The 22742-nt window shown below is 42.9% G+C and overlaps 1 protein-coding gene across 1 annotated transcript in view; it reads left to right on the plus strand.

Moving 5' to 3' along the window:
* The first annotated feature begins 288 nt into the window (after nucleotides 1-288).
* Nucleotides 289-22742, plus strand: part of SLC5A8 (solute carrier family 5 member 8) — a 30821-nt gene continuing 8367 nt past the window's right edge. The window contains exons 1-12 of the mRNA XM_030548446.1: nucleotides 289-1649; nucleotides 5148-5213; nucleotides 8380-8431; nucleotides 9332-9399; nucleotides 9837-9991; nucleotides 10156-10296; nucleotides 14347-14476; nucleotides 16867-16955; nucleotides 18889-19001; nucleotides 20462-20529; nucleotides 20858-20944; nucleotides 22351-22562. Of these exons, the coding sequence (XP_030404306.1) occupies nucleotides 1311-1649; nucleotides 5148-5213; nucleotides 8380-8431; nucleotides 9332-9399; nucleotides 9837-9991; nucleotides 10156-10296; nucleotides 14347-14476; nucleotides 16867-16955; nucleotides 18889-19001; nucleotides 20462-20529; nucleotides 20858-20944; nucleotides 22351-22562 (1520 nt within the window). The 5' untranslated portion in view covers nucleotides 289-1310. The remainder of the gene's footprint in view (nucleotides 1650-5147; nucleotides 5214-8379; nucleotides 8432-9331; nucleotides 9400-9836; nucleotides 9992-10155; nucleotides 10297-14346; nucleotides 14477-16866; nucleotides 16956-18888; nucleotides 19002-20461; nucleotides 20530-20857; nucleotides 20945-22350; nucleotides 22563-22742) is intronic.

A 22742-nucleotide genomic window follows, 5' to 3' on the forward strand; every position in this document is an offset into this window, starting at 1 on the left:
TTTGTTTTTCATTTTTGGACTCCTAAAAAAACTTGTAATGAAAGTGCAAACCCCTTTGGAAATCTTAAACATAGTTTGTGGACCTCCAGGGGTCCAGGGACCACAGGTTGAAAACCACTGATCTCTGGAACAGGCTGCCATACAAGCAGCCATACAGAACTCCTCCAGGCCTTTTGGGGGCTGTGGGGCACATAATAGCAGGAACTCCCGGCAAGTGCTGGGAAGAAGCAGGTGAGTGTTTTGAAGGCGGGCTGATTTCCTCCAACCCGGAAACCTCGTAATCATAGGGATGAGAGGGACAAGTGGGTTGAAATGAATGACGCTGTGCCGCCAGCGAGATAGGGCTGAGGTCATATTAGCACCTTCTAAAGCCCCCTCCCTCTTGATAAAAGCCAGACGCAATATTCTTCGCGCAAGGGCTGAGAGAGACACTTAACAGCTAATCTCCCTCCGGGATTGCTCTCCCATAGTGTGCCCACGCGATACCGCGCTGGGAGGAGGCAGAGGGTAGGTGGATCTTGGGCATGCACCTTCTGCTCCTCCGCTGAGCTGGTTTCTGTCAACCACTCACCTGGGACTTTTATTTGGTCACGGCTCTTGGTGTTCCCAGCTCTGCGGCCGCGCAGCTGAGCCCACGTGCGCCGAGGGACCGGCACCGGTAAGGGGAGCAGAGAATGGTCCCCTGAGCCCCCAGCGGGTCTGGGGCACTCAAAAGCGCACGGAAGCGCAGAGAACGGAGCTCGCAGCGTCGGGCACAGGGCGCGCTGAGAGCGGGGCGCGCAGAGCCAGGCACAGGAGTGGGGCGCGCAGAGCCGAGCAAAGGGCGCACTGAGAGCGGGGCGCGCAGAGCCGAGCACAGGGCACGCCGAGAGCGGGGCGCGCACAGCCAGGCACAGGGCGCATTGAGAGCGGGGCGCGCAGAGCCGGGCACAGGGCGCACTGAGAGCGGGGCGCACAGAGCCAGGCACAGGAGTGGGGCGCACTGAGAGCGGGGCGCGCAGAGTCGGGCACAGGGCGCACTGAGAGCGGGGCGCGCAGAGCCGGGCACAGGGCGCACTGAGAGCGGGGCGCACACAGCCAGGCACAGGAGTTGGGCGGCGCAGAGCCGAGCAAAGGGCGCACTGAGAGCGGGGCGCGCAGAGTCGGGCACAGGGCGCACTGAGAGCGGGACGCGCAGCGCCGGGCACAGGGCGCGCAGATCGAGAATCGCTGGCTGCCGGCCATAGCCCAGAGTAGCGACCCCCGGAGCGGCCCTCGCCTCCAGAGTTAAACACACCCCCTCCGCTGCGAGCGCCCGTGCGGCTCGGGCCATGAGCATCGGGCACTTCACCGTGTGGGACTATGTGGTGTTCGGGGCCATGCTGCTCGTCTCCGCGGTCATCGGCGTGTACTACGCCTTCGCGGGCGGCGGCCAGCAGACCTCCAAGGACTTCCTGATGGGCGGCCGCAGCATGAGCGCCCTGCCCGTGGCGCTGTCCCTCACCGCCAGCTTCATGTCGGCGGTTACCGTGCTGGGCACCCCGGCGGAGATCTACCGCTTCGGGGCCATATTCTGCATCTTCGCCATCACCTACTTCCTGGTGGTGCTCATCAGCGCCGAGGTCTTCCTGCCAGTCTTCTACAGGCTGGGGATCACCAGCACCTACGAGGTAAGCGGGGCTGCCGCCTTCTCCCGCTTAGGGAGCACTAGCCCATTCGGCATCCTCTCTGTGTCCTCCATATCGATCCGCTATGTCTCTCAGCAGCGTCCCCTACGTGGCCTTGCCTCTCTACTAGCCCCCTCTTCCAATTGATATTTCCCCCTTGCAGAGGCCATGGCAGGGTCTCTTCCCCACCCCCAAGAACTTCTGTCTCAGTAGACTCATTCCATATGGGTTTGCTCCTGGAGATTGTTAGCCCTCCAGATTTTCAATCCAAACTGGGGATTTATTTTTGCACAAATTGGTTGATTTGGAATAAATAATAAAACACAAAGAAAAGCCCTCTAAAATAGAAGCCAAAACTCCCAATCCTGGGTGCCTGCTTCAACTTAAGTTCCTAAATCCATCTTGAGGCACAAAGGTCCAATCCATTTAGACACCCATATGAACAGTCAAGCATATGAACAGTCTTACTGATTTCATTGGGACTTCCTCTTGCAAATAGATCTCTGGATCAGGGCCCTAAATAGCAGCGACTGGATTTTCCATAGTACTTATACAATGAGATCTGCAGGTGCTCAGCATATGTGAAAGTCAGGCCACTTCTTTACTTAGGTGCCAAAATATGGCTTTAGAAAATTAGGGCTTGATTTTCCACTGCATCCCAGCCCAGTGAGGTGAAGCTGCACAGAGGCAATTTTAACTTAGACCTCTGGCATAAAGTCCCTGAGGGATCTAGCATCCATGGGGAACTGGGAGTCTTGTTGACATCACCCCTTCACCCTTCCTACGTCTTGCCTATTCTTACACCAAGCCATTAAGTTTCTGCACAGGACGCAGAAGAACAGCCTCCATTAGATTCTCTTCAACATAGGGGGAGTTCTCCTGTACAAATCTCTAGCTGCTTCAAGTTGACTTTGCAACACATACGTTTTGGGCCCTTACTTCTGACTAGACACTAACTCCTGAAAAGGACCAGTAAAAAATGCAATATTATTATAGTGCAGCTATTAAGTTCATTCCCCGCACCGATAGTATGAGCAGACTGCCATAGTGCAAACACTTTTTGTTCACCGAAGAGTGAAACCCTGCTTCTCTGTATGCATCCATTCAAAATTCAAGTGCTGTTTAAACAATTGCAAAGACTCAAAGATGAATGCCAGCACTTTGAAATAATGAGATATTTGTATCTACCTTGATTGATCAGATTGATGGGTAAAGGAGATCTCCTTTTACCAACTGTACATGGATGTTTCTGATAAGACAAGGGAATGAAATTTCAAGGTAAAAAGTCAAATGAAGCCAAGATTGACTGTTAGTTTAGGTTCTTGAGTCTTAGCCAACACTGTAGGCAGAAGGTTGTGGTTCAAGCTTAGGGCCCTACTGTTGTCAGATGTCACCGGTGTGGTGCTCTGGTGTGCAAAATGTTGATAACAGTTGGCTCTGTGTGTGTGTGTGTTGCCCTGGCTCTGCAGATAGCTGACACAGCAGACCCTGACAGAACCCCCAATGATCACAGCCTTCGATAAGGTATGAAGGCACCCGGCCAGGTTTATTGCCAATGAAACACAATAATAGTTTCCCGCAGACTCTACAGGACATACTACGAATATGTGCCACCTGACAATGGACCGGCTCAGTCAGTGGCGGGACTCTCCACTGCCCGTTAGGCTGGACCAAGACAACTCCTCGGGGGTGAATTCTTATACACAGGTACAGGCAAGTTACACATCACTCCTGATGTGTTGAGGTGCAACCCCCTCTACATAGTAAGGTGCCGCCTATCACCTTGTACACGTTGGTTCGAACAAAACAGCTCTCTCAATCATGTTATCCTTTAGGACTATGTCTTCCTTGTTATCTGTGTGGAATGTGCTAGTCCTGGACTGTTCTGGTACCATCCTGGCACATATTTATATTACTAGTGCTTAGTGCTCAGGTACGTGTATAACTGCAGCATCATCCTTCTTCTTGCCAGCTTCTGCGAGCAGGAGCTGCCTCTGGCTCACAGCTTAACTTTGCTTTATGTTGGCAAAGTCTTGACCATTACTTTAGTCCAGGCCTTAGGTCTCATAGTATGCCGGGCCTCTGATACAAGGGTTTATGTTTCCGGGCCTTATCTTACCACACCTACCAAATTCACGGCCATGAAAAACACATCATGGAACATGCAATCAGGTCTCCCCCTGAGAAATCTGGTCTTTTGTGTGCTTTTACCCTATACTATACCAATTTCAGGGAGGAGACCAGAATTTCTCAAATTGGGGGTCCTGACCCAAAGGGGAGTCACAGAGGGGTCACAAAGTTATTTTAGGGGGGATCGTGGTATTGCCACCCTTACTTCTGTGCTGCCTTCAGACTGGGTGGCCGGAAACCGGTGGCTGTTGGCTGGGCACCCAGCTCTGAAGGCAGCACCCCACTAGCATCTGGCAAAAGTAAAGGTGGCAATGCCATACCATGCCACCTCACTTCTGCTCTGCTGCCTTCAGAGCTGGGTGGCCTGAGAATGGTGGCTGCTGACTGAGGGCCCAGCTCTGCAGGCAGCAGCGCTGAAGTAAGGGTGGCAATACCATACCATGCTCCTGGCCAAGAGCCACTGCTCTCTGGCCACTCCGTTCTGAAGGCAGCACCACTGCCAGCAGCAGCACAGAAGTAAGGGTAGCAGTACCATAATGCCCCCTACAATAACCTTGCGACCCCACCACCACTCCTTTTTGGGGTAGGACCGCTACAATTACATCACCATGACATTTCAGATTTAAATAGCTGAAATCATGAAATTTACTATTTTTAAAAGCCTATGACCATGAAATGGACCAAAATGGACCATGAATTTGGTAGGGCCCTATTCATGCTGTATAAGATCTGGGTATTATTATTAATAATTTATTATTATACACAATCCCAGATTGGGTTTATGTATAATGCTAACAGAAAGAGAATGCCTCGGGCAAGTGCTGCTGATGGTGTTACAGTAGCAGGTGATCCAGATTTAGATGACCCAGTTAAACTGAAAGCCTTCTGCCCATCTCAGGCAGTTGTTCCGGTGCAAATGAAAATCTCAGCAGTTTTCAAAGAGGGTAGAGATAACTCTTTCTTCCTCCTCCCAATAAAAAAAAGTTATATTCATTCAAAACTAGTTAGGATTGTAGCTAAAGGCATAACAACTGCTGGATTTTGTCCAGTCACAATGTACAACTATTATCTGTAAAGTGCTTTAAAACATCTGTGCTAGAAAGCACTACATATGTATGTGTATATGACTAAACTCTCTTCTATGTACTCCATCTTGTACTGACTACGTAAATATTTAGCTTCTCTCAGGTTTAACTAAATGACAGTGATGTCTGCAGAAAACAAGATCAGGTTGACCATGACCATCCATGTGAATATAAAAACTGTTACTTCTGCTGAACAGTAGTATCTTTTCTTACAGGAGATTTCTTAATACCATTTCTATAAATGTAAATTTTTGACATTAAAGTTGTTTATTCACCTCTTTTGCAGTATTTGGAGCTTCGATTTAATAAATATCTGCGTCTTTGTGGGACAATCCTCTTCATTATACAAACGGCAAGTAAACCTCAAACAGGTTCTTTGATCTTTAATAGCCTTTACCATTACTTTAGTATGGTGTAACTGGTAGTCATGTGTAAGCGGTTGCTAAGTTTATTGCGAAATATCAGAAACTGACATGAAAGAAAGAGACAAGGAAGTTCTTCATACTACCATACACTGTTCAGTACTGCTCTTTGTTCCCTACCCAGAGGATCCTTGAGTAATCTGATTATCTAGGGAACGTTGCACTAAACACACATTGCGATGCTAGCTGGCTGCTTGCTACTTGGCACTGGTACTTGTCCCTTCCTGTAAAGCAATACAAACCCCTCAGAGATATAGAAAGCACTAGGAGAATAGTGGAACACCAATATATTTGAATACTGATGTCATCTCACCCTAAAATAATATTCACTAAGAAATTGAAGGCTAAAAGTAGGACAAGCTATTCATGAACCACAGAGAAAAATAATTCAATATATATAAGAAACATATCCAAGAAAATATTTATTTCTCTGTGCTAAAGCTTATATCTGAAACTGTCTGGATCATTAGAAGGAAGATTTTTTAAAAATAGTATTTTACCATTTAGCTGGTATAATTTTTATTGGTCCTATAACCATCAGTGTGTCATTTTTTCTTAATATAGGAACACAACCTAAATAAAAAGAAGTTGAAAGAGATTAGATCTTGATCCTTCTTTTAAGTTAAACAATATCTGATATTGATTGTGGCAAGAACACATTTTGTCTGGGATGCCAGAAAGCAGATGGGAAAACATTCACTGCACATTAGAAAGCTATTTTTCTATGCTGACTCACTCAAAAAGTTTGCCGTACCATGTCAAGCTGGCAGTTGGCCAGGTACTCTATAGTTTGTGAAGGCAACAAGTTAGGTGTAGCTTGGTCGGAAAACAGGTGTAAGTGACAAAACAGTGTAGCTTGCACTGATAGAGCATTCACTGTGGAGCTAGATCCTGAGCTGTTGGGGGGGATATACTCAGTACACCTCAGGAAAAGCATGGAGGGGAAGGGTGGCTTTAAGCCATCTTTGCATTTCCCCAATCTTGGAGTGAATCTGGCCCTTAACATAATTTAGAGCAGCCTATATGTTAAACCTGGATGCCCACAGTTTCAAGGGGCCATTCTGGCACCTAAAGATTGTTGGAGTGTAGGGATACCCTGACCAGGCCCCATTTCACCAGGGGAGGGGGGCGTTGGTGGAGGTGACAGTGGAAAGGGGATGGCATAGGAGTTGCCAACATCAGGGGAATCCTCTGCAGCCCTGTCTTAGCTGAGTTTATGACCTCTTTGTGCTACAGGAATAGTGTGAAGCAGCCATATCTGGGCCAAAAATCTGGCCCAAAGTACACAAAACAGTTGTAAATGGCACCAGTTTGGAATTCTGTGGGGAAAGAGAAAATTCAGTGGATGGTTTAACAAGGTGCTGTTCCCACCAAGGTCAATAGGAATATTATCCATGTAAACCATTGGAGGCTGGATATACGATGGTACAAGTTAAAGGAGCTGGGGAGTGGCTTTATTTTCCTCTTTTGTTAGTTGCTTGTTGTGTTACAGGCCAAGAGGACAGTAGGAGGGAGTGTATGTTATACATGTAAGTTTGTACACTTGCTGAATTCCAAGTAACTGCAGGTTGTGATATTTTCCCACTTACACATGAGCCAGAGTCTGATGTCATACCAGTGTAAACAGGAGGAACTCAGCTGAAGTCAGTAGCATTAAATCCCATAAAACAGGTGTAAGTGAATGCAGAATCAACTCCTCAGTGTGTAACTTACCCCACTGCTGATGTTGTTGTTGAATTTGGTCCAGAGACTTCCATGGAAGTTGCACCTGTTTACTCCAAGCTACACCTCTGTGTTTGGCCTTGTGGAGTTACACCAAGCTGACAGCTGGAGGGTTGGTTTTTTTTTAAATCTCCTTCCTCTGAAGCAGCAGGGGTGACTATGGCTGCAGATGAGACATTGGATGGGGATGGCTAGGGCTCTGAGGTGGCACCAAGTGTTTTCCCTCTCAGGTGATTGGCTGGCTGATTCTTGCTCACATGCTAAGAGTATAATTGATTGCCATATGTGGGGTTGAGAAGGGATTTTCCCCCAGGTCAGATGGGCAGTGACCTTTTTTTTTTTTTTGCCTTCCTCTGCAGCATATGGGTACAGGTCACCTGCCTGGATTATCTGGGTAGATCTCACTTAATAATTTCTCTGCCATTATGGGGGCCTCAGACACTGGTGCACCTGGGTCCCTCCTATTCTCTGCTTGTGGCACATCACAGTCTAGTCTCTTGTGGGCTGCAATACCTTGGTCTAATCTCAGTGGTTGGGCTTAGTGTGCAGGTTCTGAGTGGTGTTGGTGGCGGCCTGTGATATACAGGAAGTCAGACTAGTTGATCTGGTGGTCCTTGTGGTCTTAAACTCTGTGACGCTAAGTCCAAGGCTGAATTTGACCCAACAGTTAAAAGGCAAACAGGATTTTAAAATAAATAAATCAAACTACTATAAGTGGTATCGATACTGGGTGTCCCATTATGATAATACTCATAAGGGAAAAGATTGGTTTGTCTATAGCTCTTTCCAGTGAGGGATGGAAAAATCAGACCCACTCACAACCCTGTATGTGCATGTTACCCTCCAATGTCGGCAGCCTACAGTGGCTATAAACCCTAATTACTACACCAGAATGACTATTTAATGGCATAAATCTAGTCCTGGTTAATCTGAGTTATGTTTGCGTATTGAGTGCCATTAACATTGCAAGAGATTTCTTGGCAAAGTATTTGCCAGCCTCAGCATTTTTTCCTCTTTCCACAGGTTTCTGCAGTATGGCATTTGTATGTGATTATTGCATTTTTTTAAACAATATGATACTTTGTAGAAAAGCCAGGAAAATTGAAGTGAGCCTGGGCATTTAAGAGCCATTGTACAGTAGTGTTCATTTTAGGAACAGTGTACCGTGAAGAATGCGATACTAGGTAGCCTCTGACTTTTTCCTTTTAAATGATAGGAATTATTACTTAATGCTGCACTGTACTGGTAATATAGACTCTATGTATACCTATAGCTACATTTCCCTATGTGTACTAGAAGTGAATTACGGTAGTTTAAGTAGGTATAAAACAAGTTACTTTTCATTTGATTTAGTATTTCTTTTATCCTCCTTAGATTTTATACACTGGAATTGTTATTTATGCTCCAGCTCTGGCACTGAACCAAGGTAAAAGGAAAAATTTACATTTTACAAGATAGTTTGTTTTATTTTGTTATGATTTTTTTCAATACATAAAATGATTAGGTTTTTATGACAGACATCAACATAAGTAAATATGGGCCCAATTAAGAAGAAGAGAAGAATAATGGAGATACACCCATCTCCTAGAACTGGAAGGGACCTTGGAAAGAATAATGGAGATACACCCATCTCCTAGAACTGGAAGGGACCTTGAAAAGCCATTGAGTCCAGTCCCCTGCCTTCCTAGCAGGACTAATTACTGATTTTTGCCCCAGATCCCTAAGTGGCCCCCTCAAGGGTTGAACTCACAATCTTGGGCTTAAGCAAGCCAATGCTCAAACCACTGAGCTATCCCTCATACCAAGCACCTGCTGACTATTTGCCTAAATGAAGACTTCAATATTGGTCTGGTAGTTGTGACAGATTTTATAAGAGATTGAAGATTTATGGACAAATTCAACTCTCAGTTACCCTGACTTGAATGGGACTCCCTTATTGTCTACCTGCACAAATCCCATTGTGTTGAAGTCAATGAGATAACTCGTGGGCTTGAAAAGTTGGGATATAGTCTTAGTTGTTAAAATTTTAATTAAAGGGAAATTAGTCCTTAAATGCAAAATTATTTCTAATTGCTCAGCAGTTTGTAAAGTCTATCACAACTGTTGCTATGAGTTGGTTATATTCTTAGTCTGTCAAAGTCACTTGGTTTTAGTACACAAATCATTTCAGTGCTATTGTTATTATTTTCCACTTTTCTGTTTAAAATGGTTCTAATCTTTTTTTTTTTCAGGCAATCAGACCAACCTATAAATCTGTTTGAAGGTTAAGGGACTTACTTTTTTTCAAAAACAGTCTTTGCAGTTGTACATTTTCCCTCTTTTTCAGTCACAGGATTTGACTTGTGGGGTGCAGTGATCGCAACTGGAATAGTCTGTACATTCTATTGCACACTGGTATGTTGGCAGTTAATTTTAAAGAACCCCCCTTCTTATAACTGCTTAGTTAAAATACAGAACAACCTTCCACTGTAATGTAGCATACAAATATTGAGATTAAACTTGAATGAAGATAGAGGGCCAGGTCATCCTCTCCCCTGCTCCAAATTGCATATGGAAAACACCCTCTGCCTGTGGATCTGCCCACTCCTACGTGGAAAGGGCTGTGGTCATCTCTGTAGCACTGTTTTCTACTCTCCCAGGTAGAGACTGGCCAAGGTGGGGGCAGGAGTGGTTAGAGCTCAGAGAAACAGATCACCTCACCCTGCCCTTCCCAGGAGATTTTCCACAGGTGGGGATGAGCTAGCCCATAAATTTGAATTTGCTAAATTTATAATTGCATCTTAATAATTGTATTTCAATTTCATACATTGAATCTGCTATTCCTCACACAGGGTGGTCTAAAGGCAGTAGTCTGGACAGATGTTTTCCAGGTTGGAATCATGATAGCTGGATTTTCGTCTGTAATTATACGTGCTGTGGTGGTTCAAGAGGGAATCGGCCGCATTCTAAACGATTCCTACCATGGAGGAAGATTAAACTTCTGGGAGTAAGTTTGTAAATACTTAGGCTAAAACATGACCAGCTTAAACAATCTTCAAGGTGTTAAACTGCATCCACACGGGTTTACAATTGAATTAATTCAACTGGGGCAGAGAGAGAAGCACCATTTTTGTCCATATTCTGAGTCTGTTATTTTTTTCTCCCATTTAGCTTTAATCCCAACCCGTTGCAAAGACATACTTTCTGGACAATTCTCATAGGTGGGACCTTCACCTGGACTGGCATATACGGGGTCAACCAATCTCAAGTTCAGAGATACATTGCCTGCAAAACCAGGTTCCAAGCAAAATTGTAAGCCTGCGTGTGGTCAATGTAATTCTTCAGTGCCTGCCTTTAGTCACTATCTGTTCTTCATAAAGGGAGATTTTTAAATGAATGCTTTAAATTTATATAAAACCTGTTCACGAAAGGTAGTAACAACTTGTACTTTCTGCTTCGTGAACAAGGACAAAAGCAAATTGGAAGAATAAATGCTAGGATTTATAAGTTTTATGACGCTGGTATTTGTGTACACAAATAGTTGTATTAAGTTCATTTGCAACCTAGAGACCAAATTGTATAGTTGTTATTTGTGCAAAGCATCTAATAACACCAGATCCTGGCTTGGTACTATATTAAACTTAACTCAGTGAATGGGAGTTGTACCAGAACAATATTAAAGGATTCAATCATAAAGCTACTGAAATTGATTGCCCCATGATAAAATTGCTGAAGAATCACGTACTTTGTTTTCAGAATAGTTAGTGACCTTCTCCTGAAGCTGTAAGCAGCTGGATACTGGTGATCAGTAAGCTTTCTCTATAGATTTACTTATGTGAGAAATGTATGAAAAATAAAAATGCATTCCCCATAATACAATGCCATAAGGTATAGGAAGGGACAGTATTTTGGAGGTTTAATATTTTAAAAATGTGGGCAAAATAATTGAAATAATTTTCCCCCCTCCTGTAGAAAGCCATATTTAGAATTAAAATGTTTAAGGCTAAAGCAATGAGAAAAACTAGTTTTGCAGTCAATCATATTTATGACAGGAATGAGTTGATATGCATCATCATGGTATCTCCAGTGCCTCTTCCTTGGTTATGCACCTTTGTTCAGAAGGTCAGCCCTTATGCAGACAGAAAGCACATCGCACTTCTGTAATGGATTGCTCACGTATGGGAAAGACCTTCATGCGTCATGCCTGTATTGCATGTCATTGATGTTGACTCTTCCAAGCATCCCTAGCTGAAGCTGTTACTTGTTTGCATCCCCCTTACCCCCTGTGCAATGGGATCCTTTAAAGGGATCCTGGAAGCAGTTCAGTTGTGATCAGAGGAGTCTGGGAGTGTGGCACCATTGAAGTCACATGGCCAGAACTGCTGTGAAGATACAGCAGTTCCATGTGGAAGGCCCTAGCCTCCCAGGAATCTCTACATGAGCCCTGAAGCCTTTCCATATTAATGGGAGACCTCTGCCCTTATTGGGGAGCACTTCTGGAAATCTCTGCAAGGAAAACCTCATGGAGATCTCTTTATTTAGCTCCCTTCTGCCAGCTTTCCTACAGGCAAGGGCAATTGAGTTTCCAGGCATATAAGCTGCTTGCCACCCTATCTGTGCCTGAGAATACGATCATTTCCTGAAGCATGGATAATTTTCAGCATAAAAACTGCATCTCCACACAGGTGTAAACACTGGCAATACAACAGCTACCTAGTTTCTTTTGCAAGAACCTTAAAACACCCACAACAAGATTCACTAATGCCCTGCTCCTTGTGTAGTCATTTACACCAGTGCACGGTAGATGTAAAATGCTACCACATCAGAATGGCAGCAATTTACACTCACATTACACTGATGTAAAAGATTTACAAGATGCAGTACAATGATGACCTGGGCTCACAGAGTGAATGATTTCACAGGTCCTAACCCATGCCTTCTGGTAATGCATGAAACTATGAATTGAGAAAAGTGTCTCAGGATTCTTGACTGTCTCAGAAAGGATCTCACCCCACCCAAGATATGCACCTGTAGTTTTGTGACTAGAAAGCACAACCAAGCAACCTAGATTCTTGTATTTGAACAACGACATATTCACTTACAAGAAGTACAGGTGTTTAAAGTGGAAGAATCACACATTTCAGATAAATGCAGGTATGATATTGACTCATCAGCCTTCTAGTTTATTACCTCTTATTTTCCCCTTACCAATCCTTGGCTTCAAAGAACTCTTCAAAGGCACCACACAATGGCTTGAATGTTGAAATCTTAAATGCTTATTAAAAAGAAAGACTTGCATAGTCTTCCCAGACACAATGCCAGCTTTGCGGAAGAGTATTCCACCCAGCATTGCTCATTCAGAATTAGTGGGAACAACTCATTTTTTAAGTCATAGAATGTCACTCTGAACTAGGATTTATGGCAGGACAAGATCAAACAAACACTGATTGTCATTTGACACCCAGCCACCAACATGGTTTAAAAAGAAGATTTGAAAATGCTGTGGGTAGTCGGGAAATGGTCATACTTTTCTGCCTTTAATCACTCAATTGATAGCAATTTTGTTTAATTTTTAACTATAGTGGTCTAGGCTAAAACATGCTACTTAGAGCCTTGTCTACCCATGAGAGTTGTACTAATTTAACAAAATTATTCTGCATGTCCATCTTCAATCAGTGTAAGAGTGCCTTATCACAGCTTAGTTTATAGTGGTAAGGAATCAGATTATGGTAAACTGATATAAAACAGACTCAACCCTATATATGAGAGTCCATAACACAGAGTTGGATCATTTTAACTAAATTAGTCTAGAAACAGATTTAGCTAAAGCTTTGCAATTTACATGTTTAGACAAGGCCCAAGTCTGACCACTGGCAGTGGGGCCACCCAATCAGCTTTAACATGCCCAGGTTTTGTTATCAGATACTTGATTTAAGTTAGGTTGTCTCTTGTGCTGATGAGATTCATGAAGTACACCAGGCTGCAGGCTCAATTATATTACACCAATGCACCCAATAACATACATTTCTATCCCCATTAAGATCTTCAAGAGCAGAGCTACTCTCCTGCACATATCCTGATGAAACTTCTAAAGTAACCCAGGGGTTGGTGCACTTTTGCATGCACTGGAAACACTGAACAGCCTCCTAAGCATCCTAAATGCTGACATACTTGCTTAGATACTGGGGGTTCCAATGCAGCTCTGATTGCTTGGCACAGTGGCAGGGCTTCAATGGCAATCAGTGTGCACCAGGCAACAAAATGGCTGCTGGTTGGAATACAATTAATCTTATGGAAGTACAGGGGAAGAACCACGTTCTTCAAGAACATACCACCTGTGGGCATTGTGGGTTGCAGTAGGGCACCGAAGAGGAACCAGAGGGTAGAGCTAGAAGTACCTAGACACCTCCAGTAATCTGCAGGAGCTGCACCTCTGTAGAGAAGGAAGCCAAAGTGGACAAGAAGACTGGAGCATTTTGAATAGCCAACAGTGAATGAAGACCTACGGTAGCAGACTTTGCATTCATGCTTGAAGCTGGAACCTTTTGGGGCTAGAGCTGTCAGGAAATAGAGTCAGTTTACTACATCAGTCTCCAAGATTACCTAGGCACTAAGGCCTGGTCTGCACTGGGGGGTGGGGATCAACCTAAGATATACAACTTCAGCTAAGAGAATAGTGTAGCTGAAGTCAACATATCTTAGATGGACTTAGAATCACTTACTTAGCATCCTTGCAGCACGGGATCGATGGCCGCCGCTCCCCATCAACTTTGCTTCCGCCTCTCGCCGAGCTGGAGTTCAGCAGTTGACGGGAGAGTGATCAGGGATTGATTTATCGTGTCTACACTAGAAGCGATAAATCGATCCCTGATTGATTGCTACCTGCCGATGCGGCAGGCTGCGTAGACGTACCCTAAGACAGGAAGCTCACAGTCTGTGTTCAGTCCATTTCCTCCTAGAGGCTATAGATCTGAGGGACTCCATGCCAAGTCAGCAGGAGAAGGACATGCACTATGGCAGCCTTCCAAGGTGTGCTGGCTTTGTTAGGTCAGGAAGGGGCTCACCATGTGGCTCCTAGTCTATGAGTTACTCTGTGGCTTGTCATGTTTTTCAACAGTTCTTTCTGTTGCTGAGAGTTAATGGCTTTGCACTGCTTTGAAGGGTAGCCAGCCAGACCACCGTCTGTAACTAGACTAAGAAGTGTTCAGTTAAGAAGGTTTCTCTCTTTTTTTTTTTGGCTGCCAGTGAGGAAGTGAATACAGGTACAGTAGGACATGTTCATCTTTAGCAACATTACAATACAGTGCTGTACAGTGCTATGGCTAGCTCTTAACATTGTTGTTTCCTTTCATGTTTGTGCAGATCTCTCTATATCAACCTCTTGGGACTCTGGGCGATTCTTGTCTGTGCAATGTTTTGTGGACTAGCAATGTACTCCATATACCAAGATTGTGACCCATGGACAGCAAAGCGTGTGTCAGCACCAGACCAGGTTTAACACTAAACATCTCAATGGTTTAATAGTTGGGAATGAATTAGGATTGCTGCCTTTAGGGGCTGTTCCCAAGATATGATGCTGAACACACACATCTCCAGTGTCATGGGTGTTCTCAGGATCTGTCTCTTTGGAAAGATACATTAAGGAACAGTTTGGGACACTTGAAACCCAGGAATGTATTTTATTTGCAGCAAGGGAGGACAGGGTTAATAAAATAAGAAACCAGAAATCCTCTTATTCTCTAGTGATAGATAGGACAAGGAAGACCAAGTATGACAACCCTATATAGGAAACTAAATCATTTTCTTTTTTGGGGGAGGGTGGAGGTTGCTCCCCTGTGCTACAACCAAGGGACCCAAAACCTATGGCTCTCTCTTCCCCCTGAGATCCACATGGCTCAAGGGAGACTCAGAGAGACAAGGGTGATCTGCATGGAGGCTCCATGCCTCTGCCTTCTCTGCCCCCATCAATCACTGAGTCTGAACCCCCATTCAGAGGATGTGCCCCAGTCTGGGGCGGGGGGGGGGAAAGCACCTCAGTTAGCATTCAACGAATCAGCATGACTGAGGCAAGGAATCACTACAAAGAGGTGGGGAGGGAAGATTTTAAAGGAAGTGGCAGATCCTTCAGTCCCACCACTTCCAGGTTATGGCCCATCATAGCAGGTCTCTTGGGGCTAGATCAGGGGTCGGCAACTTTTCAGAAGTGTTGTGCCGAGTCTTCATTTATTCACTGGAATTTAAAGTTTCACGTGCCAGTAATACATTTTAACATTTTTAGATGGTCTCTTTCTATAAGTCTATAATATATAACTAAACTATTGTTGTATGTAAAGTAAATAAGGTTTTTAAAATGTTTAAGAAGCTTCATTTAAAATTAAATTAAAATGCAGAGCCCCCTGGACCAGTGGCCAGGACCCGGGCAGTGTGAGTGCCACTGAAAATCAGCTCCTGTGCTGCCTGTTGCACATGTGTGATAGGTTGCCTACCCCGGGCTAGATGAAGGGAGCAGTGAAGAGAACAGTGCTATGAAAGCAGTTTTATCCTCCTGGCTTTGTCAGGTATTCATCCCTTCCAGCTGAATAAAGTATGAAACAGAAGACATTTCATGCTGCTCAGTTATTCTAATTTTAAGTTTGGAAACATTATAAAAGCAATACCTTAGAAGCAAGAACACAGATTGGGTAAAATTATAATATTTCTCAATCTATGTGTGATGGGTTGGATCACAGATATCCCTTTGGGGGCTGCCAACCAATGTGCCAAGACTACTTCTGCCCCTGCTTTCCCTGCCAGCCTGGGACTCCAGCACCCTGTCTTGTTGAGCCAGACACGCCAGTCTGCTCCAACACAGACCCAAGGTCTGAACCACATGCCCCAAAGCTGCAGACTTAACTGAAAGCAATTTACAGAAGTTTTCCTGTCTTTACCACTCAGCTGCCCAACTCCCAATGGGGTCTAAACCCGAAATAAATCCATTTGATCCTGTATAAAGCTTATACAGGGCAAACTCATAAATTGTTCGCCTTCTACAACACTGATAGAGAGATATACACAGCTGTTTGCATACTCTGGGTTAATTAATAAGTAAAAAGTGTTTTTATTAAATATAGAAAGTAGAATTTAAGTGGTTCCAAGTAGTAACAGACAGAACAAAGTGAATTACCAAGTAAAATAAAATAAAACATGCAAATCTAAGTAATAAAACTGAATACAGATAAAATCTCACCTTCAAGAGATGTTTCAATAAGTTTCTTTCACAGACTGATGTCTTCCTAGTCTGGACACAATCCTTTCCCCTGGTAGAGCCCTTGTTCCAGCCCAGGTGGTAGCTAGGGGATTTCTCATGATGGCTGCCCTTTTCCTCTGTTCCACCCACTTATATATCTTTTGCATAAGGCAGGAGTTCTTTGTTTCTCTGGGTTCCCCCTTCCCCTTCCCGCCCCCCCCCCCCCCGTCTCAATGGAAAAGCACCAGGTTAAAGATGGATTCCAGTTCAGGTGACATGATCACATGTTACTGTAAGACTTCATTACCCACTTGCCAGTACACAGTATACAGGAAGACTCACTGCAAAACAGAGCCATCTATAAACATTATCCTGGTTAATGGGAGCCATGAAGATTCCAAACCACCATTCATGGCCCACACTTAGCATAATTACAATAGGTTCTCAGAGTTATATTTCATATTTCTAGTTTCAGATACAAGAGTGATACATTTATACAAATTGGATGACCACGTTCAGTAGATTATAAGCTTTGTAACGATACCTTACAAGATACCTTTTGCATGAAACATATTTCAGTTACATTATATTCAAACTCTTTAGGAAATTTTCATATAATCATATAGAGTGCAACATCACACTATGATTTTTTTCAGCTCATGCCATATCTGGTATTGGATATTCTACAAGATTTTCCAGGGGTACCAGGGCTTTTTGTGGCTAGCGCCTACAGTGGGACATTAAGGTAATATAATCATTCTGAACTCAGTAACATACATTGGCCATTTTTATGCATGCATTTACACAAGATTCTTTGCATTTAATTTCCATCCATGCATATGTTGTTGTTCTTTAAACAGGGAAAAATTAGAAGCTGTTTAATGGGTGCAGCTTAAAAGCTTTTCAGGCTTCACGAGTGGAGCTTCAAATTTCCTAGCATTAAAGCAATTTGGTCTCCACTGTTAACAAACTCCACCAACAGGGCTAGTCTGAGCCTTGGCACTATAAACTCCATTGTCATGAGCAAAGTATGGCACTTACAAGCTCCACCTCAGCTTGCGTTAAAACTATTACTTCACTAGCTGCACTTGTAAATTCCTGAAATCCTGTAGGGAAACAGGGCAGCTGCAGTTTAAGGGAATTTTCTACTGTTCATCCTTGCTTTTCCAAACCTTCAGAACTGTATTTTAAGGCCATCTCACTTCTTCCTATGACTTAAGAAGCACATTCTGCTCATTAAGGGCTATTTACAAATTAGTGTTTGGAATTAAGAAATACAGCTCTTTTGTATCAATCCTGTGAAAATGGTCAGAATGTTTTGTTTCAAATGGTGGTGGTAAAAAAAAATGCATTTCCCGCATTCTGATAATTGAAAAACAACTGAAAAGATTTTTGCTTCAGCTTTCCAAAGTTGTATACTTTCTGGCAGCGACCAAGTATGGAAAAGTTCAGCCCTTAATGTGAACGTTTTGGATAATCTTGAGTGTTCAAAAATCAGAGGTTAGAAAGGAAACTGTTAACAACCTTATCTATAGCAATCACACCCAGAGCAACTGGTATAATGCTGTGGTTGAATAATATTTTTACTCTTAATATTTGTAGATATGTAAGTAGATACGATGATCAGGGCAATGCATTTTCACACTTTGAGGTGCAAGCTGATTGCTTGCGAGAGTAATGTATAAAAATGTCTGATACTGCACAATCTGTGGATTGTAGGTGATTGGCACTACAAGAGGTCAGATACTGGACTAGATAGAGAAGAATAAAATATTACTTTCTAACCTTAATAAATTCATGTTTGTAAAGTGCTTTAAAATCCTTAAATGGAAGAGGTTGCAGAAGTGCACATTATTATTGTAACTCAGGTGTTCAACTTGAATTCTGTTAATTAGTTAATCTTGTTTGACATTGGCCACTGGTGACATTGGCCACAGGAATATTAAAGAGAAGGGAAATAGTAGGCATTGTGGCATGTTTCTCTGTAAGGAAAATGTGTCCTATACTATTCTATATGATCCAGGAGGTTCAGAGTTATTCCATAGTAGCTAGATCTGCTGTCAGAAGAGAGGGGCTGATGTTTCAAGTGTTTGGGACAAGTGGTTCCCTTGGAGTCTATTGAATGCTCACTGGAGCTCATAATTAACCATTGTATGTGCAGAGATGCGTATTTTGTGTGTGCTGTGGTCTGCGCCATGGCAGCCCACTTATTTAAATATGGATTTAGGATCCTAGCTTTAGGCTTCAATTTTTGGCCTGAGCCTGTAGAGTGCATCCAAAATAGTCAATGAAATGCCATGCAATGTACATGCCACCTAGCCCAAAGGATGCGATAATATTAATAAATTCAAAAACGGGTTTAAAATACCAGTCATCCTTTGATCTATAGCAATATATGTTAACTTTCCTTCCACTGATTTATCTGATTGCTTCTTTTTCTTAAAACATGCATTATCCTCTCTGAGAACAAATATTCTAAGCAATTCCAAAATGTAACAGACAGTGCTGTCAAGTTTATTTCCGTTAGTAATAATAATTTCAACATGTATTGTAGTTACAGCTACATAAGGTCTCTGATATTGTTGCAGACAGAATCTCTCTGCCGTTATCTCAATTATTGAGTGTTTGTAATCTCAGTTCCTAACACACAAAAATGTTTCAAATTTTGTCATCTGCAGCACAGTGTCCTCCAGCATCAATGCTTTAGCGGCTGTAACTGTTGAGGATCTCATTAAACCTTACTTCCGCTCCCTCTCCGAAAAGAAACTCTCTTGGATTTCCAAGGGGATGAGTAAGTTTGTGAGGGATGTTTTCCACTTTCACCATAAAGAAAGAGGGCTTGGTTCAGATCTCACTTATAAGGGTGTAAATCAGGAGTAACTTTATTAAAGTCAATGGAATTACACCCGTATGAAATCTGTGTGAGATCAGAATCAGGCCAAGAGTTTTCAGCTGTGGGGGAAAAGGGGAGCAGCTATTTAAATTGAGCATGGAAAAGGGCATCTTGTTTGATCTTTAAGCAGTAAAGTTATATTGTAGCCTTGTTCAGTCTAGATTCCTAATACAAAAGACCCAAAGGGCTTGGGTTGAAATAGGTGTTATTTTTCATTCGGTAAGTCAGAAGGCAGTGCATGGGATGGAATTTTGTAACAAGTCACTTGAACATGGAATTATTTGGCAGGGTACATGAGTGGGGAAATGTACTGCATCGCACTCTCCTTCTAGAAAATGTGAGGCTTCATGACCGCTACAATATACTCTGAAGCCCTCAATCTGTTTAATGCCCCCAAGCGGCTAGTCTCAGAATTTTGAGTTGAACATACAGGACCAGATCCTCAGCTGTTTTAAATCTGTGACGCTCCATTGATTTTTTTGCTAGCTACCTCAGTTGGCATCAGTGGAAGATATGGCCCACAGTGCCCCAGGTAGTTTGCTGGGAAAAATTAACATGTCTTTTTTTATTGTAATAAGCTTAGTAAGGGATAGAAGAGTACAGCCAAGTACTTCACTGTATTCCCAAGCAAGAGAACACGCCCTGCCAGTGAGCACACCAGAGCCGTGAAGGGTGTTACAACAGCATTGTCACTCGAGACTGTGGGTTCTTAAGCATTATTAACTACTTTTGATGCCAGCTTTTGTTTGCTATGGGAATGGAGGCTCACAGGTCTGAACTCTGATAATTGCCTGACCTCTCATATTAAGCACTGGGATTAATGTGTCCCTATGTCGCTGTAAATTAGAACTTTGTGAGTGGTGGATGTAACTAAAGTGCTCATCAAGCATTAGGGACCCTGGGAGAAAGAGACTTTATTTGTTCAGGCTGTCTATATCCTGGCTGTGTGGGAAATTCTTAGCCATGGAACTCCAATAATCTAAAAGTGTTTTCACTGGAACAAAACTCAAGTGAGACAGAAAATCCGTTCGTCAAATAAGAAGTGTTGGTACAGAGGATTAGAGGATAAATGTACGTGATTCTTGCTGTGCTTATTATCCCCACTACTCATCCCAACTTCTTTTAAAGATTTAATCTGTCAATTAATCGTCAGTGACCACACGTTGTAAAAGGATCTGTCATGTTTGCATGATCCCCTCCTGAGGTAATAGAGCACCTGACCTTTTGTTGGTTTGGCTATTCTCAAAGACGATCCTAACGACCATGTATTTTTGGCTTTATTAGTAGTTGTATTAGACTAGAAGGAAACTTCACTGTAGTGATTTAAAATGATACATTTGTCTCTCTCACCTATTCAGGTCTTTTTTATGGAGGAGTGTGTATTGCCATGGCTGCTGTGGCGTCCCTTCTGGGCGGTTTGTTACAGGTGCATGTTTAACTGCTTTTCACCTCTGTTTTATTAACTAGAAAATATTTTTGAAAAGAACAATCACTGGCTACTGCAAAGTGATTAATTTTCATTACTTAATGAGTATTTACCTTTGAAATTCTAGGAGTGAATCCTCAGCTGGTGTTATTTGAGGTAATTCAACAATGGAGCTACACCAGTTTACACCAGCTGAGGATCTGGCCCAGAGCCAACTTGAAATCCTGATTGCAGATATTTCATTTCCTTCCCCACTCTCATGGCATCATGTTGCAGGTTTTGGCTTTGCTGTGTGATACTTGATATAAGACGTTGTTTTCTTCCTCAGGCAGCTCTCAGTATTTTTGGCATGGTTGGTGGCCCTCTTCTAGGACTGTTTTCTTTGGGAATCCTCTCCTCCTTCGCAAACCCCATCGTAAGTATAAGTTATGTGTCTTTCTGTTGCAAAATACAATAGTCATTTGGGGGATCATTCCCCTTCTCCCCCCAATAATTTGTTTTAAGCATCATGGGAGATATTTTAGATTGGCATTTTTCATACATACCCCCTCACCCCTCCTCATCCCCATACCCCAATAGTTAGGCAATAAGGCCAGTAGTTTAGTCTGAAAAAATATTGTTAAAAATGGCTAGATTCACTAATCACTTATTTTCTCCTTGTTCCCTGTGGCTGAAGCAGTGCTTTGTCTTTGCACAATGCTGCGGAATCAGTACTGCTGTGTTGTAAACAGCCTAAATAGGGCAGTATATTGTTACTTTGTGGTGTGACAACATTCACTCCATAATTATGGTCGCAAATTGAATTCCCATTATAAGCCTGATTTTGGCCACCCTCATCTAAAACACACACACACACTCCTTAGATATGAGTTCAAGGTAAATATTATCCGTGAATCAAACTGAATTGCACAAGGCATTCCTAAATTATGACACCCTAACAATGGAGGTGTTCTCCAGAGTTCATAAGGTATAACATTTCGGTCTCTGTAGCAAGAAGCCTTGAGAGCAGGAGAGAAGTGAAACTTAGTCCCCTGGACACTTGTGAGCTGAGAGATACTGCACAGCACCATAGTTAATAAGAATCTTAATCAAACATTGTTAACTTTTGTATTTGGAATATCTCTGTGGCGTGCAATGAATTATGAGTGAGATTCATCCTTATTCAGAGAACCAGGGCAAGGTCTACACAGTACTTAATTCCCAATTAAATTCTCAGTTAGTCCTTGTCTATGCTGGGGACATTTTAAAAAAAAAATTGAGACTGGTTTTAAAAGAAGTAGGAGTGGTAGTGTACTGGCTCCAGCCAGGATTTCTATTATAACTGGCTGCAGCTGTAGCGGAGTTTACTTCATTGTTCAGAACTTGACGAGAGTTCCTAGCTTTAGAAAAGGTAAAAGTGTTTGCGCTAAAGAAATTCCTCCCATTGCAGATAGAATACTGGGGGGAAAACACATATATTGTGAATTTTGTGTACCTGCTCCAAGGAATTAGGACAGCTTATTCGAATAAAATAGCAAAATAAAATAAAATCTAAAAAAAAAGACTTCAGCCTTCATAGTTTCTACCTGATATAAGTTGTTAAAAAAAATTACAGGCCAAGAATTTCAGACCTTCATGCCTACAGTTAGACTCAAGCCCATAATTAATCATCTAATAAAGCGGCCTGGTTTTTAAGTGTTGAGAACCCTCCAACAGCTCCTATTTAAGTCATTTTTCAAAGGTGGGCCACCCAGTTCTGAAAAATCTTGACAGTATTTTTCTTTGTCAACCCTCTTGGTTTTTTTGCTTTACATTTCAATCCAATTTTACTTTGTTTTACAGGGTGCATTTGTAGGGCTTACTGGGGGCTTTACTGTTTCACTCTGGGTTGGCATTGGGGCTCAGATTTACCCTCCGCTCCCTGAGAGAACTATGTCATTAAATCTCACAACTATCGGCTGTGACATAGGCAGCCCAGGAACAGGAGGCAACTGGACTGCAACAACCGAAATGCCAACTTTAACAGCCCTTGTACACCTGCAAGGCACTGAAAGGTATATAATAAATCAGCCACGTGTTGCACTGGCACTTGATTTAAAGTGATGTGACCATCTGTGTAATAGTTGGATTGTTATAAAGATCTCCACTCTTTTGGTTACTTGATTAATTAAAAGGGAGCAGCATTTTGTGTTTTCTCTTACTGGGGGGTGCTTATCGAAGTCAGTGGGCATTGG

The sequence above is a fragment of the Gopherus evgoodei genome, chromosome 1, assembly GCF_007399415.2.
Source record: "Gopherus evgoodei ecotype Sinaloan lineage chromosome 1, rGopEvg1_v1.p, whole genome shotgun sequence".
Classification (NCBI taxonomy): Eukaryota; Metazoa; Chordata; order Testudines; family Testudinidae; genus Gopherus; species Gopherus evgoodei.